This window comes from Sus scrofa, chromosome 6, assembly GCF_000003025.6.
Source record: "Sus scrofa isolate TJ Tabasco breed Duroc chromosome 6, Sscrofa11.1, whole genome shotgun sequence".
Classification (NCBI taxonomy): domain Eukaryota; kingdom Metazoa; phylum Chordata; class Mammalia; order Artiodactyla; family Suidae; genus Sus; species Sus scrofa.
Window position 1 is genome coordinate 75948184 of NC_010448.4, and position 18551 is coordinate 75966734.

The 18551-nt window shown below is 54.7% G+C and overlaps 1 protein-coding gene across 2 annotated transcripts in view; it reads left to right on the forward strand.

Moving 5' to 3' along the window:
- PADI4 (peptidyl arginine deiminase 4) overlaps positions 1-18092 on the forward strand; it is a 30367-nt gene extending 12275 nt beyond the window's left edge. Inside the window, exons 4-16 of one of the 2 annotated variants that reach the window (XM_003127648.3) lie at positions 826-893; positions 2332-2449; positions 4489-4614; positions 6557-6735; positions 6897-7000; positions 8447-8558; positions 10277-10384; positions 12269-12423; positions 13710-13851; positions 14051-14153; positions 14910-14980; positions 15435-15575; positions 17609-18092. In XM_003127648.3, coding sequence (XP_003127696.1) covers positions 826-893; positions 2332-2449; positions 4489-4614; positions 6557-6735; positions 6897-7000; positions 8447-8558; positions 10277-10384; positions 12269-12423; positions 13710-13851; positions 14051-14153; positions 14910-14980; positions 15435-15575; positions 17609-17842 — 1661 coding nt within the window. In that variant the 3' untranslated portion in view covers positions 17843-18092. The remainder of the gene's footprint in view (positions 1-825; positions 894-2331; positions 2450-4488; positions 4615-6556; positions 6736-6896; positions 7001-8446; positions 8559-10276; positions 10385-12268; positions 12424-13709; positions 13852-14050; positions 14154-14909; positions 14981-15434; positions 15576-17608) is intronic. The other variant, XM_021095428.1, reaches the window with a different exon arrangement.

Sequence of the window (18551 nt, forward strand, 5' to 3'; positions counted from 1 at the left end):
TAGTATGCCATTTTATGGATGAAGAAACTGAGGTATGAGAGGTAATCAGACTTACCCAAGATGACACAACCAGTTAGTGAAGGAGCCAGGAGGTCCAGACCCCCAAGGGCTATGGTCTCTGGCTCAATACAGATACGTGGCTATGGATCAGTTTGAAAGGTCATCCATCTGCTACTGTGAGCTCGCCAGGTTGCTACACAGTGTCATGGGAATGGTCTTGTACTCATTCGTTCTGATGAAGGGGATGCGTTTAGAAACAAAGGTGCAATTTCTCAGCCCTGCCACCGGGTTGGAGCAGAGTATGTGTAGGACCATGATTTGTCCCCCGTGTCATCACAACACACAGAATGAAGAGCCAGGTGGGGTAGGAGTAACCCCTGTGTCCCTCCACCCAAGGTCATGGGGCTGGAGATGAGGCCAGAGGCCTCTGAGAGCCTGTAAAATGTCCTTGCAAGGGCTTGGCACCATACGTCCATTGGGATGGCCAGGAACTCTTTCTGAAACCTCTGGGGTTGGGCCCCACTCAAGGAGAATGGGTGTGGTCAGAAGCCCTGGTTCTGCTGCCTGAATGGCAGCCAAACTCCTTCTTGGGAGACGTGGCGGTCTTTCAACCTGTGTCTCCTCTGAAGCAGGGTGGAGGGGGTGGGGGTGAGGAGTTGGGGGACAGGGATTGGGGGTATGGACTTGGGGGTAGGGGTGGGGGGTGGGGAAGAAGCCTTTGCGCAGGCACGTCTCCTGGGGAAAGGACTGTCCAGCTGGGGCCAGACTCTGGGCCCCTACACTGTGCCCTTGCCAACCTTCTCCTCTTCCTCCCTGGGATTTCAGAAATCTCCCTGAGCGCAGACATCGCCCGCACTGGCAAAATAAAGCCCACCGGAGGCAGGAAAGACCAGGTAGGACTCAACCTCGACCTGCACCCCAGAAGCTCTCTTTACTTCACTGGGTTCTCCTTGCGCGTCCCCTGGTGGTGATGGGGTGAACAGCAGCCTGTCTTTTGTCTCATGTTAATAGTAAAAGAAACACAATTTAGGAAAAACAAGAAAAGAACAGAGAAAATTAAAATCACCAATACCACTACCATTTAGGTTTATATAAGTCCCATCTCTTTCACAAAACTAGATTGTGGGTTCAGAGAATGTGTTGTCCCACTAACCGGAAACTAGAATCACCCAGTTAATAAAGAGCAGAGAGAAAGTCTGCAGATAAGTCTCTGCTGTGGCTCACTGGGCTTTAGCCACTGGTGGGAGAGAGTCACACCTGGTGAATAACAGAGAAAGGAAGAAAGGGGGAGAGGAGGGAAAGAGCCAGGTGGGGGCAGGGGCCGTATGTTGCAGAAAGATAAGGTAAGGAGGTACCCGGGGATGAGCTGTCTTAACTGGGGCTTGTGGATAAAACTCAGGCTGTCCCTGAAACCCCAAAGCTGCCTGCACAGTTTTATACTGGTGTACACTGTAGGATCTGATTAGGATCTGTCAAAAGTGAAGATCCCTTCTTGGAGCCAGTCAAAAGTGGGGAGAAGAATTACAGCTCTGGGAGTGGAAACCCTCCATCCCCAAAGGCAGCCACTCCCCCCCTGCCCTGGGGAAGAACGCCCCCCTACAAACAGAAGCCCTCACCCCTATTAGATCCCTCCTGGGAGGGGCTGCTTAATGTGCTTTCATCTTTGGGCAGATAGTAACTGGCTGCTAAGCATAGGACCAACACTTTGGTGAATGAGTAATGAAGAGGTCTCAAAAGAGGAGCTATTTATTTATTTATTTATTCATTCATTTTTAGGGCTGCGCCTGAGGCATATGGAAGTTCCCAGGCTAGGGGTGGAATTGGAGCTGCAGCTGCCGGCCTACGCCACAGCCACAGCAACTCAGGATCCGAGCTGCGTCTGCAACCCACACCACAGCTCACAGCAATGCTGGATCCTTAACCCACTCAGCAAGGCCAAGGATCAAACCCACACCCTCATGGGTACTAGTCGGGTTCACTTCCGCTGAGCCGCACTGGGAACTCCCAATAAGAGAAATTATTTAGATTTGCATCTTGACACAAATATGTGGCTCTGTTTGGCTTGCCAGTCCAGCAGTTGCTTAAAAACTGTTGAAATCGGTTTTCCTCTCTTGGGCTCCTTTTTTTAAATGGATGGATTGCATTTGTTGATGACTTTGGGGGCAGGCAGACCTCTACTCTGGGGACCAAGGAAAGACCTGATGTGGGAACAAGGTATGAAAATCATGCAAAGCTTTTCAGGTGCTGGGGAAAGGTGGCTGTGCCTTCCCAAGAGCCGGGGGGACAAGCACAGGTTCCTAAGTGTGCCCCATTTCTGCCGGGTGTCCACAGAGGTCCTGGACCTGGGGCCCTCGTGGGCAGGGCGCCATCCTGCTGGTGAACTGTGACAGAGACAGTCCTGAATCTCCCACCATGGACTGCAATGATGACCGGGTGCTGGACAGCAATGGTAAACACCCCCAAGAGCTAATGGGGATAGAGCTTTGTCTTTTGGGGGTTTTTTGTTTGTTTGTTGTTCTTTTATGGTCACACCTGCAGCTTATGGAAATTTCTGGGCTAGGCGTTAAATCAGAGCTACAGCCACAGCAATGTGGGATCCGAGCTGTATCTGCAACCACACCATAACTTGTAGCAATGTCGAATCCTTAACCCACTGAGTGAGGCCGGGGATTGAATCCGAATCCTCATAGAGACTATGTTGGGTCCTTACCCCACTGAGCCACAATGGGAACTCCGAACTTTGTCCCATTGTATGCCCTTTTGCCTGAGCCTTGCAACAGCCCTCTGAAACCCGGGTTATTGGAAGTGTGTTCTTGTTAGCCTGCCCATTATATAGGTGAAGAAATGGACAAGGGTCCTGAGAGGGCAAGTGACCTGTCCAAGGTCACACAGCAGGCAGGAGAGAGCTAGGAGCCATGCTGAATCTCCTAATGCCTCCTCTGGGGCCCAGTTTCCATCCCCAACCTGCTACCCAACCCAAACTTCTGCTCTTGGGTCAGACCCGGGCCTGAAATAATTCAAAATGAAACCCTGTCTACAAGAGTTCCTGTTGTAGCGCAGCGGAAATGAATCAACTAGGAACCATGAGGTTGCAGGTTCGATCCCTGGCCTCACTCAGTGGATTAAGAATCTGGCATTGGAGTTCCTGTCGTGGCACAGTGGTTAACGAATCCAACTAGGAACCATGAGGTTTCGGGTTCTATCCCTGGCCTTTCTCAGTGGGTTGGGGATCCGGCGTTGCCGTGAGCTATGGTGTAGGTTGCAGACTCGGCTCGGATCCCTCGTTGCTATGGCTGTGGCGTAGGCCGGTGGCTACAGCTCTGATTAGACCCCTAGCCTGGGACCCTCCACATGCCGCAGGTGTGGCCCTAAAAAGATGAAAAGACAAAAAAAAAAAAAGCCTGTCTACAGCCCCAAACTCAGATCAGGGCAGCCCAGAGCCCCTGCCGTGGGGCTGGGCACTGCTGTAACCAGCTCAGAATTATTGACTCACTTGATCCTTCAGCTCAAGGCTCTGAAGTGTGCACTGTCCTGATGCCCACTTTACAGGTGGGAAAACTGAGGCATGGGGAAAGGAAGCAATTTGCTCCAGGTGATACAGCCAGTAAGTCACAGGCTCAGGATTTGAACCCAGGCATCTTAGCACCAGGGCAGGTTTAGGGGCACAAGGCGGGCCCTCTGAGACGTGGCTGAGATGGAAGACGCAGTGCCTACCTGTACTGGAGGAGGGCACGGAGGGGACGAGGGCATTTGCCCAGGGCAGCGGCTGCTGCCTTCTTAGGAAGTTGCTAGAACAGTATAGATGTAGATGCATTTTGAAGTTGCATGCAGTTGGCCTGGCCTGGTGCCTGAGAACAGCTTCTGCACGGTGCCTGGCACACGGTAATCATCCCACAGCCTGTGGGTACCCTTTGTGCACTCCCAGGACGCCGGATGCTGTAATAAGCCCTTTATTCATATGACCGCACCCTTCCCTCTGTGTGGGCACTGCACTCAGCCCTGCGCATTGACGAGGAGGCGCCGCGAGCTAAAGTAACTCCCCAGGCTCACGCAGATCCAGGGTTTAAACCCCGCTGACGCGGTGCCCTCTACCACGTGACTCTTGTCCAGCTTTGCTCTCCCCACGCCTCTGTCGGCCACTGTGCAGATTGGTCCGTTTCCCACGCAGGCCCAGGGGAGAGACCTTTCCGCACATCCATTCCTCCACTAGTTACGAAGCACCTGCCTTGTGCTAGGCAATGTTCTAGGTGCTTCTAGGAGCTGGGGACGGAGCAACAAACAAGGTAGACATGATTTCTACTACGCTGAGCTCGCCTCCTAAGCTCATCCCAGTGGGAGGAGACAAAACCTAGATGCGCCTTCCTTCTAAAACGAAAAAGATACTGAAATACTCGAAAGAGTGGAAAGAAAGTAAAACTGGGTGACAGAGTGGGGCCGGAGGGGTGGGCTCATGGACCCGAGTCTCAGGCCACGCCCTTCTGGTTCCAGACCTGCAGGACATGTCCCTGGTGACCCTGAGCACGAAGACCCCCTGGGACTTCTTCAGCAAGCATCAGCTGGTGCTCCACGTGGCCAAATCCATGATGGACAAAGTCAGGGTGTTTCAAGGCAACGGTGAGTCGCCCTTGGCCGGCACCTCCATGTTCCCTTCCTGCCCAAGCCAGTGGGTCACAGCCCCTTCCCATCTGCTTTGGCAAATCATTCCTGAGCAAATACCATGTGCCAGGTTCTAAGAACTGAGGACGCAGCAGTGAGCAAGATGGACAGCATCTCTGCCCATGGCCTTCTAGAAAGTGCACAGGCAAGACGCAGGCAAACCAGATGACATCTGGTGCTGTGAGCACTGAGAAGGAAACAACCTCCCTCCCAAGGATGGGTGCAGTTGTACTTTGTGTGTCTGTCTCTGTCCCTCTGTCTCTCTCTGTGACACACACACACACACACACACACACAGGACTCTCATTTTTGTTTTTGGTTTTGTTTTTTTTTTTTTTTTTGGACTGCACCTGCAGGCAAAGGTTCCTGGGCCAGGGATTGAACCTGTGCCACAGCAGTGACCTGAGCCACAGCAGTGACAATGCCAGATCCTTAACTCCTAGGCTACCAGGGAACCCCTACAGAGGTTTTTGAATCCAAGCTGGCTGTACATGTTATGTAAAAATTTGTTCTCCAACACCTTTCAGATCAAAGATGTCAGTAACTTTTTTTTTTTTTTTTTTTGGTCTTTTTAGGGCCGCAACCTTGGCACATGGAGGTTCCCAAGCTAGGGGATGAATCAGACCTGCAGCCGCTGGCCTACACCACAGCCACAGCAACGCCAGATCCGAGCTGCATCTGCGACCCACACCACAGCTCACGGCAACACCAGATCTTTAACTCACTGAGCGAGGCCAGGAATTGAACCTACGGCCTCATGGATACTAGTCAGATCATTTCCGCTGAGCCACAGCGGGAACTCCGATGTCAGTAACTCCTTAGTGGCCCCTGAGGGCTGGCCAGGCTGGGTTCTAGGCATGGGGCACAGAACACAGACCATAACGAAGTCCCTGCCCTCCTGTCCATTTAATCTCAGCAGGTTGAGAGTGATGATGTGTGAAATCATTAAGTAAATCTAGTGCATCACGTGGTGTCAAACACCAAGAAGGCTATGACAGGAGGGGAAGAGGATGAGTGGTGTGGGGAGAGGGTGGCCAGGGAAGGCTCCCCCCGGGAGGTATCATGTGAGCAGAAGGAGAGGCAGGAACAGCCTCACAGATGCCCAGGGGAAGGGCACTCCTGGCAGAGGGACCCGCAAGTGCAAAAGCCCTGAGGTGGGATGTGCCTGTGGGCGCGAGGAATGCGGGGAGGCCAGCACACCTAGAGCGCGTCACACAGGGTTAAGAGGTAGATGAGGGTGCAGAATAAAGGCCAGAGGGGAAGGGGCCGTGTCAGGGAGGAGGGAAAGACAGCGGCTCCTAGTCTGTGGGAGGTGCAGGGCCACCTGAGGGCTGTGCAAAAGCACAACGTGATCTGACTTGCTTCCATTCAAACCACAGTGATTCCACTGACGTTAGTTTGGCCACACACCAACTCCTTGCCTCTGCCGAGGCATCACCTCCTCCAGGAAGCCTTCCTTGGCTCTCCGGGCTTTCTTCCATCACAGTGGGGTCGCTATCACCTGTGATTTTGACTGTCTTTGCTCCTCCCTACTCACCCAGGAGACCGTGCACTCCCTGGGGACCAGGACAGCGATTGTCTTCCTGGTCTTTCCTGCTCTGCTTTCAGCTGAGAGCAGGTGCTTGGGGATGAACAATGAATGAATGAATGCACTATAATGTATATTGGACTTTCTGTAAAGTTGGGAGTGACTCAGGCACCCCATCACTCCATCCAGTGGGAGCAATGTCCCAACCGAGGCTTCAGTCGCTTCCTCCTAAGGGGAAGCTCCTGCCAGATCCATCTGTGAGGGGACCTCTGGGTGAGATGTGGCCTTGGGAAGACCTGACAGCACCGACGAGCAGAAGACAGAGTCTCAGAGGTAGGGGTGCAGACCTGAGTGCCCCCTGCTCTCTCCCAGCAGACAAACAGCCCTCCAGCTACCGCATGGTCCTGGGGCCGCAGCAGCCATGTCACTCGCTGGAGCTCCCTGGTGGCCAGCACAGTGTGGACTTCTATGTGGAGGGCCTGGCTTTCCCCGACGCCAGCTTCTCGGGGCTTATTTCCCTCCAGGTCTCTCTGTTGGATGCGTCCAATCCGGTAGGAAGAGCGGGGGACCTGGGCTTCCAGGCACTGGTCCAGCTGGGGTCCGGGGTATAGAGCCCAGCTGGGGAGGGGGCTCCCTGGGAGCCTGGGAGGACAGGATGGGGGCTGGGCTCTGGCTGCCATGACGACGCCCTCTCCTCCCCCTCCTCCTGCAGGAGCTCCCCAAGGCCCTGATTTTCCAAGACAGCGTGGTCTTCCGTGTGGCCCCCTGGATCATGACCCCCAACACTCAGCCCCCCAAGGAGGTGTATGTGTGCAGGTGAGTGCTGGGGACAGGGCACAGACACCCCAGGGAGAGCCCGGGCCCAGGAGCCGGGAGCCCTGCACTCTGGCCCCAGGCCCATCATGCACCTGCTGCGCAAACAGGAGAAAGTTTGGAATCCCTTCTGCAACGTGGGGAGGGCTGCCACTTGCTTGGAATCGTGAAAACACAGGGACTATATGACAGTTGTTGGTTGTGGTTGTCGTCGTGGTAGTTGGTGTCACTATCCTGCCCTGTTGCAGCCCCGTGGCTGCTTTAGCTCCTGGGGCCTCTAGAGTTTGCCAGACCTAGAAGCTGAGGACTCTCAGTTTCCAGGCCAGGCTTCCAGGGCTCCTCAGAGTGTGGCCCAGGGCCTTGTACGCCAGAAGCCCCGGGGCAGTCATTTAAAGTGCACGTTCCCAGAGTTCCCGTCGTGGCGCAGTGGTTAATGAATCCGACTAGGAACCATGAGGTTGCGGGTTCGATCCCTGCCCTTGCTCAGTGGGTTAACGATCCGGCGTTGCCGTGAGCTGTGGTGTAGGTTGCAGACAGAGCTCGGATCCCGCGTTGCTGTGGCTCTGGCGTAGGCCGGTGGCTACAGCTCCGATTCAACCCCTAGCCTGGGAACCTCCATATGCCGCGGGAGCGGCCCAAGAAATAGCAAAAAATAAAAAAATAAAAAAAAATAAAATAAAATGCACGTTCCCGGCCAACCTCTGAACTTCTAGGTCTTGGCTCTAGGGCCCTGCCCAGCTCCACTTTAACAAGCTGCTGTGAGAGTTCTCTTTGTGGCTCAGCAGTTAGGAACCCGACGAGGATCTATGGGAATGAGAGTTCGATCTCTGGCCTCCCTCCGTGGGTTAAAGGATCCCACATTGCCACAAGCTGTGTTGTAGGTCACAAATGTGGCTCGGATTTGGCGTTGCTGACCCTAAAAAGAAAAAAACAAAACAAAAAACAAGCTGCTCTGGGAGCCTGGGCACCCATCCCCCCGCCTGAGAGCCCCTGTCAACTTGCAGGCTCCGGGGGCCCCTCCCCCTTCTCTTCCCATTGCTTTGAGGATGAAGGGGTGAGAAAATATATGGTGTAACCCAGGGCTCAGGACGCAGGCTGGAAGCTGGCAAGGCCTGGGTTCAAATCCCAGTGCTGTCCTCAGTGCTGACCTGGAGCCTCGACCTCCTCATTCTGTCCTCTCGGTGGAAGGAGGAGGCACCTGCTAGTTCGGCTCCCAGGTTGTTACAAGAGTTCAGTGAGATAAACTTGCTAAGTAAGAACAGGGAGACAGGGTGGGCTAGGGTCTCCATCCAGTGTCTGGGGGGGCACCCGCCGATCCCCTCCCCCACGCTAGCCAGGCCTGAGCTCCTAGAGACCTCCGGGGGTCCAGCTTGCCCCATCAGAGCCCAGCCAAGGGCACTGGCTGCTGAATCAAAGGCACAACGGAAGCTTCTTTTCTGCTCTTTCCAGGATAATTGAAAGTGAGGACTTCCTAATGTCAGTGGCTGCTCTGGCCAAGAAAGCCAAGTGCAAGCTGATCATCTGTACCAAGGAGGAGAGCATGGACGACCGGTGGATGCAGGTACGTGGCCCTCAGGGCAGACGAGCCAGAAGCCAGGCTCCTGGGGCTTTGGCCCAGCGCCTGGCTGGCCCCCCTTCCTCAGATGGGCCGGGGGTTAGGAGCCTCTGAGGGTCCTCACAGATGGGGGTTCAGGCGAGTTACTCCACCGACACTTACTGTGGCTGCGCTGTGCCCGCCATTGTCACCAAGACGAAAACCACCTTCCTGCCTGAAGACTCAGGAGACCTCAGGAAATGCCGCAAAGCTCAGGGGGCTGGAGCTCAACCAGTCCCTCCAGTGGCCTTCGCTCCGGGCTAGGCTATCAGACCAGGCCACAGCCCTGTGCCAGCCCTTTCCATGGCTCTGTCTCCTCCTTCTCGGCCTGCCTCTAGGACCCTCCCAGCCTAGTTGCCCCTTCACCAGCCACCCTATGTCACCATCCCCTTTCTGGGCCAGCCTCCCCATGGTGCCATGAGCCCTCGAGGGCACAGAGGGAGACTCAGCCCAGCCCCCAGGGCCTGGCATCGGGTGCTGCCAGCTGGCAGTTGGCAGGCGAAACCAAGCTTCCATGCTACTCCCCCGCCGTGCCTGGGACTCTGCCCTTCCACACCATCCTCCCTGCTGCCACCCCAACCCTTAGCCCCGTTCCTTCTCTCCCACCTCCCTCCCCACACCCATCTCCCAGGTCCACATCCTATCTCTCCCATCCCAGCATGAATCCTTCGATACATTTCCTCAGCCCCTCCAATGAGAATTTATTCCCCTTCCTTCCTCCCTCCTCCCCTCCCTCCCTTCCTTCCTTACTTTTTTGTCTTTTTAGGGCTGCACCTGCGGCATATGGGGGTTCCCAGGGTAGGGGTCGAATTGGAGGTGTTGCTGCCAGCCTATACCACAGCTACAGCAACACAGGATTCGAGCTGTGTCTTCCACCTACACCACAGCTCACAGCAACAATGGGTCCTTAACCCACCGAGTGAGGCCAGGGATCGAACCCCCATCCTCATGGATACTAGTTGTGTTTGTTACAGCTGAGCCACAACCGGAAGTCCCTATTTCTTTTTCTTCTAAAGCCCCCAGTGGTACCCTCTCTTCCTTTCTCATCTTTCTGTCTGTGTTAAATCTGGTTGAACCAGATTAATTCACTGCTTTGCCCCCGTTCCGACCTCCAAAGGGGGTTTTGTCTGGTTCAGTTGAATAGTGATTTGGCAGCATCCCGGCTGCCTACTAGCATACAGGCAGGATTTGTACCCGCTTCATTTCTGCACCCTTCCCCTCTGCCCCATGGGCTCGGCTGGGGCCTCACTGCCCTCCTTTGGGACAAGGCTACTCCTCCAGCTTCAGCTTGCAGCGCTCCCTTCAAGAAGTCCCCTCTGCCAGTCCAACCATATCAGGAGCCCCTCCTCTGTACTCCCGCTGACCCTTCACCCCCTCACATCACCTCCCAGCGCTGGGTGCTGAGTGCCCAGCTCCCCCTTGAGGACAGGGCCCGAGGGGGACCCAGCCCAGCACTCACCAGGAGCAGGAGGGAGGGGCAGGCCAGTGAGTCCACTACACACTGGTGATGCAAATACAGGACAGTACGCTCTGCTTTCCCGGAGCCCCTCCTCTAAGGCTGAATATCCCACATGCCTTTGCCCTTGACCACAAGGGGGAGAGAGGGGACGGGCCCACACCCCCATCCCCGTGCTGGGGGTCAAGACCCAGGCAGCAGGTGTAACGGCCTCCCTTCCTCTGCCCAGGATGAGATGGAGATTGGCTACATCCAAGCCCCACACAAAACAATGCCGGTGGTCTTCGACTCACCGAGGAACAGAGGCTTGAAGGATTTCCCCGTCAAATGCATGCTGGTATGTGCTGAGGGGTGGGGGGTGGGGAGGACAGCACTGAAACCCCCCCTTGAGGCCTCCTTCCTCATCGCCTGTCTCCCATCCCCCCCACCCCTGCTGCTGAGCGTCCCGCAGGTGTGTGTCCTGCCCAAGCAGCCATCACGCAGGAGGCCGGGGCATTTTTGCTTTGCGAGGAGATCAGGCTCTGCCTTTCCCAAAGCTCTTTCCAGCCACGAGCTCACCTCATCCTCAAGATAACCCTGCCAAGGACGTAGGTCAGGCAGGAGCATCCTTGTTCCACTGGAGATGCTCTGGCGGTAAAGTGGGGGTGGAGCCAGGGCCAGAACCCTCCCCAACATCCAGCTGAAGGCTCTATCTTTTTTTGGGGGGGTCTGGCCTTTGGGGGCACCATATGGGACATGGGAGGTTTCCAGGATCAGAGCAGCCATTGCCCAGGTGTGACTTTACCAGCCAAACTATCTCTACATGTGTTTGGGGGTGGGGTGGGGTGACGAATTGGTGACTCATGTTGACTAACCTGGCAGTTTGGTGCCAACTCGGCACAGAATAATAATAATAATAATAACAACAACAACAACAATAATAACAATGTTTATGTTTATTGAGAACGCATTCTGTGGCGGTCATAGTGCTACATTCTCACATGAGCTGACTCATTTAATGTGTCTGACAACCTCTCATGTAGAAGCTATCACTAGGCCCATTGTACAGATGCAGAAACTGAGGCCCAGAGAGGTGAAGCAGCTCTCCCAAGGTCACACAAACAGAGAGTGGAGAAGTTGGAATTCACACTGGACTGCTCTGGCTCTGTGGGTACCCTGCTCCTCCCAGGACAGCCCCCTGATCTCAGGCGCCCAAGGAAAATGGAAGAAAGAGTGTGGGGTGCAAGGTTTTCTGGGGCGAATAGCTTTCCAGGGAGCACCATGCCGCCTAAGGGGAAAGGAAGCTTGGTGAGGAAACCTGGGTTTAACTCACTCTCCCTGCTGAGTGGTGCTGATGCGGGCACTTGGTTGGGGTCACGGAGTCTCTTTGCCATGGAAGCAGGTTAATCCTGTTTCAGGAGCAATGGTTTAAATTTACCAGCTGCGGAGTTCCCACAAGGATTAGTATCCATGAGGATGCAGGTTCGATCCCTGGCCTTGCTCAGCGGGTTATGGATCCGGCGTTGCTGTGAGCTGTGGCGTAGGTCACAGATGTGGCTCGGATCTGGCGTTGCTAGGGCTGTGGTGTAGGCGGCAGCTGCAGCTCTGATTCGATCCCTGGCCTGGGAACCTCCATATGCTGTGGGTGCGGCCCTAAAAAGAACAACAACAAAAAAAAAGAAAGTAAATTTACCAGCTGTGCTGAGACTCTGGCCCTTCCTGCTGGTTTCAGTCCTACTGTGTTCAGTGACCACATCTCTGAAGCTGACCAAGGCCGGACTTTCTAATGTCACAAGCCAAACCTCCAGGCCAACAGACACCTTAGCAGAGGCATCCTCACCCTTCCCGCAGACAGCCTTGGCTGGAGGGGCCTGCTGGGAAGACAGCTCAATCGTGTCCTCCTGCGAACTGGCTGGGACCTGAAGAGCCACGCGCCCCTCTGACCTTAGGTTCTACTCCAAAAAGGAGGAGAAAAATGATACACTGCAGATTCCTCATTACACCTGGTCAAGGTTTATAAAACAATTGGTGTACATCAGGGACTCAGTGAATTCTGGTCCTTTTTCTTGCCTCTCTGGCCCTGCTTTCCGTCAGCAGTCCACAAATCGTAAGGCTGCTGCTCCGAACCCGCAGCTCAAAGGTTATTTCCTGTGACCAGGCTGATTCTTAAACCTGGATGCCACCATCTCTTCAGCCAGGGACTAAGTTCTCTCACTCTTGGCACCTGCTTCTCCCGTCTCAGGGTCCAGATTTTGGCTACGTGACTCGAATGCCCCAAACAGGGAGGGTGACTGACCTTGACTCCTTTGGGAACCTGGAAGTGAGTCCCCCGGTCACGGTCGGGAAGAAGGAATACCCGCTGGGCAGGATTCTCTTTGGAGACAGTGGTTACCCCAGGTAAGGAAGGGAGGGTGGAGAGGAGTGGGCAGGATGCAGGGATGCCGGGCAGGGGTGGGGGCAGAGGCCAGGGCAGCCTGAGTAGGCTCAGCAAACTTGAGGGGGTGCGAGAGGGATCAAAGATCCCAGCAAGGAACAGGGGCTGAGGAGCCCCCGCGTCACAAGCTCAAATTCCAGCTTTGCCATTCAGGCTCTTTCAGTCAGTGAACATTTACTGAGTCTCTACCATGTTCCCCGGCCCTGTGCTAGGAACTAGGAAAGCATGCAGCCATGGACACAACGGATGAGTCCCTGCCACTATTCTCAACAAAGAAGATAATTTCTAATTGTGAAGAAAATACAAAAGCAAGGGGCAGAGGAGGAGTGGGAGCTATGTTAGTCCGGGTGACCAGGGAGGGCTTCTTTGGGAAGGGGGCTTTTGAGCTGATGACAAGGAGGACATGACTGCATGGAGATCTGGGCGAGAGGGTTCCTGGCAGATGAAAGGGCATGAGCTAAGGCCCTGAGGCAGGAATGAGCTTAGCTGGTTCAGGCAGGCCAGAGCGGCTAAAACTGAGCAAGAGGAAGAGGAAAGAGCTAGATCATGAGGGACTGGGGAGGCCAGGGCAAGGAGAAAACTGAAGCTCAGAAAGGTGAAGGGGAGTTGCTGTGGTGGCTCAGCAGGTTAAGGACCTGACTAGCATCCATGAAGATGCGGGTTTGATCTCTGGCCTCGCTCAGTGGGTTAAGGATCCGGCGTTGCTGTGAGCTGTGGTGTAGGTTGCAGACACAGCTCAGATCTGGCATTGCTGAGGCTGTGGCATTGGTCGGCAGCTAGAGCTGTGGTTCGAGCCCTAGCCCAGGGAGCTTCCATATGCCTTGGGTTTGGCCCTAAAAAGAAAGGGAAAAAAAAGAAATTAAAAAAAAGAAAAAGAAAAGTGAAGAGATATCCTCCAGGCCGCCAAGCTAACGCAATCCCCAATACAGTGGGACCGGCTCCATATCCCGTACTGACTACGCTGAGTCAACAGGCAGTGCTGAGGCTTCTCTGAGGCTAAGCTCTGGTCCTTCTTGCCTTACTGACTTGGGGCCTCCGTTTCCCCCAATAAAACTGGGGTGACAATTTCTAAATTCCTCGGGTGTCAGATGATATAATAAAGGTGTCCCAGGGTCCTGAATCCCGTCCGGAAGGAGAACACTGACTCCTTTGCAAGTCTCAGTCCCTCAGAGACTACCTTGTTAATCCCCACTCCTCTGGACCCCCCATCCCATCTCCCCATAATGCTCCTTTAACCCTGTGTTGGCAGCCAGGAAAGCCAGGAGATGCACCAGGCCCTGCAGGATTTCCTTGGCGCCCAGCAGGTGCAGGCCCCAGTGAAACTCTACTCTGACTGGCTGTCTGTGGGCCACGTGGACGAGTTCCTGAGCTTCGTTCCGGTGTACAAGAAGGTGCAGTCCAGGGGGGCTGCCTGGAGGAAGCCACACGCCACCTTCCTGGGTTTCCAAGCACAGCTCTGCCCAGGAAGGGGCATGGAGGAGGCAGCCAGCCTGGGTCCAAGCCCACACTCCCTGCACCTTCGGCAGAGCCCTCCTCCTTGGGAGCCCCAGGGGCAAAGCTGACCTCTGACTCCAGGGTTTCTGCCTCTAGGGTTTCCGACTGCTCCTGGCCAGCCCCAGGTCCTGCTACAAACTGTTCGAGGAGCAGCTGAAGAAGGGCCACGGGGAGGCCCTGCTGTTTCAAGGGCTCAAGAGTAAGTTGACCACGCCTTGTTCTTTTACCTGGCAACCTTCCTCTGCCTTCAGGTGGTCCCCTATTGCCAGATGGAATCTTCGGTGCTCAGTCCCAGGGATGCTGTGTGAACAGGGCAGGACAGCTCCATGCCCTTGGGAAGTGAGTCAAGGAAACAACTAAACACAGGGGCTTTGAGAGCCGTCTGGGAGGAACTTAAGGAAGGCCTCCCAGAGGAGGCAAAGATCAAGCAGGAGCATGAGGGATGGGAAGGAGCCGGCCAGGCACATGGGCAGTGGGCTGAGAGGCAGAGAGATATTTCAGACAGAAAGAACAGTGAATGCAAAGACTCAAGAGAGAAAAGTTCAGTCTGGCTGGAGCACAGAATATTGTTTTTCTTTCAGTAAAGTCCACAAACACGGGCCAGAGTCAGAGGTTGAAGTCACCAGAGGTGAGAGTTCTCACCTCTTATCTGTATAGGTCATGTAGGATCAGGCAATGGTCAGACCTCTGTTTGCCCCTTGAGAAATGGGATCCCTTTGGGGGAGAAGAGAATTTAAGGAATGAAGGTGACACTTTTAATGAGACCTTACCCTGATAAATTACTTATTAAAGGCATTTGCTCCCAGATGCTCACAACAAACCTGTATGTTAGGAATCACTGCTGTCCCATCTTTGTGATGGGAAAATGGAGCCCCCACTATATCTTTTGAAAAAAGGGAAATGGACCTCTGAATTAATTCATCCGCTTTTTTTTTCTTCTTTTCCTCCATGACAGGAAAAAAACAGCAGAAAATAAAAGACATTCTGTCAAACAAGAAACTGAGAGAACACAATTCCTATGTGGAGGTACTAGGAAGCCAAAATCAGAGGAAGACAGGAAACTCTCAGAGACAGAGGGAAAGAGGCCAAGCGCAGGAGTGACCAGAAAGGCAGGGACTCGGAAGACAGAGGACTGAGCAAAGGGAGGGGAGGAGGGAAAAAAGGAAGAGCCCATCACACAGCCTTCCAGACCCTGGCTCTGGTCCTTCCCTTGGAAGGGCCTCGTCCCCACCTGCTTCTGCCTCCGGGACAGCGGCCCCGCCCCGTGGTGGCCCCGCCCCGTGGTGGCCCCGCCCCGTGGTGGCCCCGCCCCGTGGTGGCCCCGCCCCGTGGTGGCCCCGCCCCGTGGTGGCCCCGCCCCGTGGTGGCCCCGCCCCGTGGTGGCCCCGCCCCGTGGTGGCCCCGCCCCGTGGTGGCCCGCCCCGTGGTGGCCCCGCCCCGTGGTGGCCCCTGCCCACCACCCTCCTCCCCGCTCCCCCAGAGCTGCATTGACTGGAACCGGGCGGTGCTGAAGCGGGAGCTGGGTCTGACCGAGAGGGACATCGTGGACATCCCCCAGCTCTTCAAGCTCCAGGAAGACATCCGAGGGATCCTCAAGGCCGAAGCCTTTTTCCCAAACATGGTGAGGAGGTGGTCTTCCGACTCGTCCTGACTTTGCTCGTGGCATTAAATCAGAGAGGCCAGCTGAGCTCTGGGACTAGGGAGGCTCGGTTGTCTCCTCCCACCTTGGGCTTTGCTCGGCCCTGTCCGGCCTACAGAGCCTCTCGCCCTCTCACAGCCACCTGAAGTTAGATTATCATTGCCCCCACTTTACAGATGATGCCCAGCGAGGCCAGGTCTCCAGCACAAAAACTCACAGTTGGCAAGAGGTGGGGTTGAGAGCTGGGATTCAGAGCCGGGGGGTCTGGCTGCCCTGCCCCCTGTGGGTTTTCCTGTGGCAGGTGAGGTGGGGAAAGCGGAACAAGCAACAAGCAAGATGCTCTCAGATGGGGTTAAGCCCATGAAGGGAATAAGGGTGGGGCACCTTTTCAGACCATGTGGTCCAGGAAGGCCTCCTGGAGGAGGTGAGGCTGGCATTGCCTGAGCTAAGTGGGATTCACCTGCTGAAGGGAGAGCTTGAGGGGGATCTCACCTTTCGAGAACTTCTAACTGTGACCCCAGCACCATCTTGAGGTTATCTAGTGTATATTTCCCATCCCTCTGCCCTGTTACCCTGTCTCTTCAAAGAATACCCGCTGGCCAGGCAGAAACCTCACCCAGTTCTACTGGGACCCTTCAGCTGCCACCTCTGCTGCAGCTGGGCATTAGAGTTCAGGGAGGAGCCAGTAGCTCATGACACAGTGGTCCTCTGACTGGGTTCTCCAGGGCTTTGGGGTTCCAAGGCAGGGCCTCAAATATAGTTAGTAGCTTAGATTTTTTATCACTGAGGTGCTGCAGAAGATTTTGTTTAGACTAAAAGGTTCGTTGGAGTTCCCTTGTGGCACAGTGGGTTAAGGGCCTGGTGTTGTCACTGCAGGGGCTTGCGTTGATGCTATGGTATGGGTTCAATCCCTGGCCCAGGAACTCCTACATGCCTTGGGCATGGCCAGAAAAAAAAATAGTATTCCTTAGCTAAAACAAGACAGAAGACCCTCTCCTAACCCCCCTGAACAAAATTCCTTGGCCCCAAGCCTTTCATTTTTCTTCCTTTTTGGCCCAGCCAGGAAGGAAAGCTGATGCTGGCAGCTGGGAGATAAGGCATGTCCATGAAGTCAGTAGCTTCACTGAGGGCTGAGGTGGTGCCTCCACTGTGTCAAGCCCTGGAGGGAGCTGGAGCCAAAGCCATGACCCTCCCAGGAGTCTGTGATGGGAGGTGGGGATATGGGCCTGATGCGGAACAGGTGGAGGAATTAAAGAGTGCCACGCACTCAGCCTGGGCTGGGACTGAGCAGTGACAGAAAACAAGGGGCCCTTTCAGTGTCTCTTAAGCCCTGGAGGGTGACTCTGCACCGACACAGACTCTGCATGTGTGTTCTTAGCCACTTGTCATAGCAATGGACATGTTTGCAATCTTTTTGCTGATGGGTCTCAGAGAGGTAAAGTGACTTACCTAAGGTTGCACAGCTCTCCAGTGGTAGAGCTGGGATGCAAACCCATGTTGGCCTGGGACCAAAACACTCATCCTTTCACCTCACCAGGCCACCTCCCAAAGTAACGGAGGAAACAGAGTCATTTACATAAGGTATAATATATGGAAAGTGCTAGCAAATAGGTAGTCACGTATTCACCCATTCAACCGGTATTTATTATGTGCCTACTACGTGCCAGGCACTGTGCTGGGAGCTATGGAGGAGGAGGACTAATTGCCAGAGTTTGGGGATTCACAGGCAGCTTCACAGAGATGATGGTATTTGAGCTGGGCCTCGAATACTAGAATTTGCCAGAAGGGGGCAGTGAGGAAGGAGAGAATGGTGTTAAGAGCATGGACAGGCTTGAATATAAGTCCTAGACTGGCTGGGTGGCCTTAGGTAGCTCTTGTTAACTGTCTGGGCCTCAGTTTTCTCATCTGTGAAGTGGGACTCCTACTTCCAAAGGTCAGAAGAGGAGGAGGAGCACAGGGATGGGGCTGCAGGCTGCGCACGGCTGCCCCTGACCTGGGCTCCCCCTTCCTTACAGGTGAACATGCTGGTGCTGGGGAAGTACCTGGGCATCCCCAAGCCCTTCGGGCCCATCATCAATGGCCGCTGCTGCCTGGAGGAGAAGGTGCGCTCCCTGCTGGAGCCGCTGGGCCTCCACTGCACCTTCATTGACGACTTCTTCTCCTACCATGTCCGGCACGGGGATGTGCACTGCGGCACCAACGTGCGCCGGCAGCCCTTCTCCTTCAAGTGGTGGCACATGGTGCCCTGAGCCCGTCCCCCCACCACCTCTCCCTCTGGATGCTCCCAGCCAGAGGCTCTGGTCCCCTGCAGTGCGGCCCAGTGAGGGCTCTTGGGGACATTTTGGCTCCCAGGGTGGGTTGGGGGGCACCATCCAGGCAGCAGCTTGATTCCTTTCCCTGTTCCCCGGTTCCTGGAACCCCCGCTGAAGACCCCTGACATTGAAAACTCAGTTCTGCTGTGAGACGCTGCAATAAAGTTTTCTATCACTTTGAACATGAGGTCAAGCTATCACTTCTATCATTTTTTCATTCACTCATTGTCATGGTCAAATTTAATGTTATAAACTTGAAGGTGCAACTGGGATGCATTGAAGGCCACTGTTCCTGCGTGTGTCTTCCTCTCCCTGGCATATATTTGGTCTATAAGATTTTCGCTGATCTGGAGTTCCCGTCATGGCTAATTGGAAATGAATCTGACTAACATCCATGAGGATGCAGGTTCAATTCCTGGCCTCGCTCAGTGGGTCAGGGATCTGGTGTTGCCGTGAGCTGTGGTGTAGATCTCAGATGTGGCTCAGATCCTGCGTTGCTGTGGCCGTGGCGTAGGCCAGCAGCTACAGCTCCAATTCAACCCTTAGTCTGGGAACCTCCATATGCCACAGGTGGGACCCTAAAAAGACAAAAAAAAAGATTTTCTATGATCTGAGCCTAGTTGATGTTAAGCTTCCTGAGGAGTCT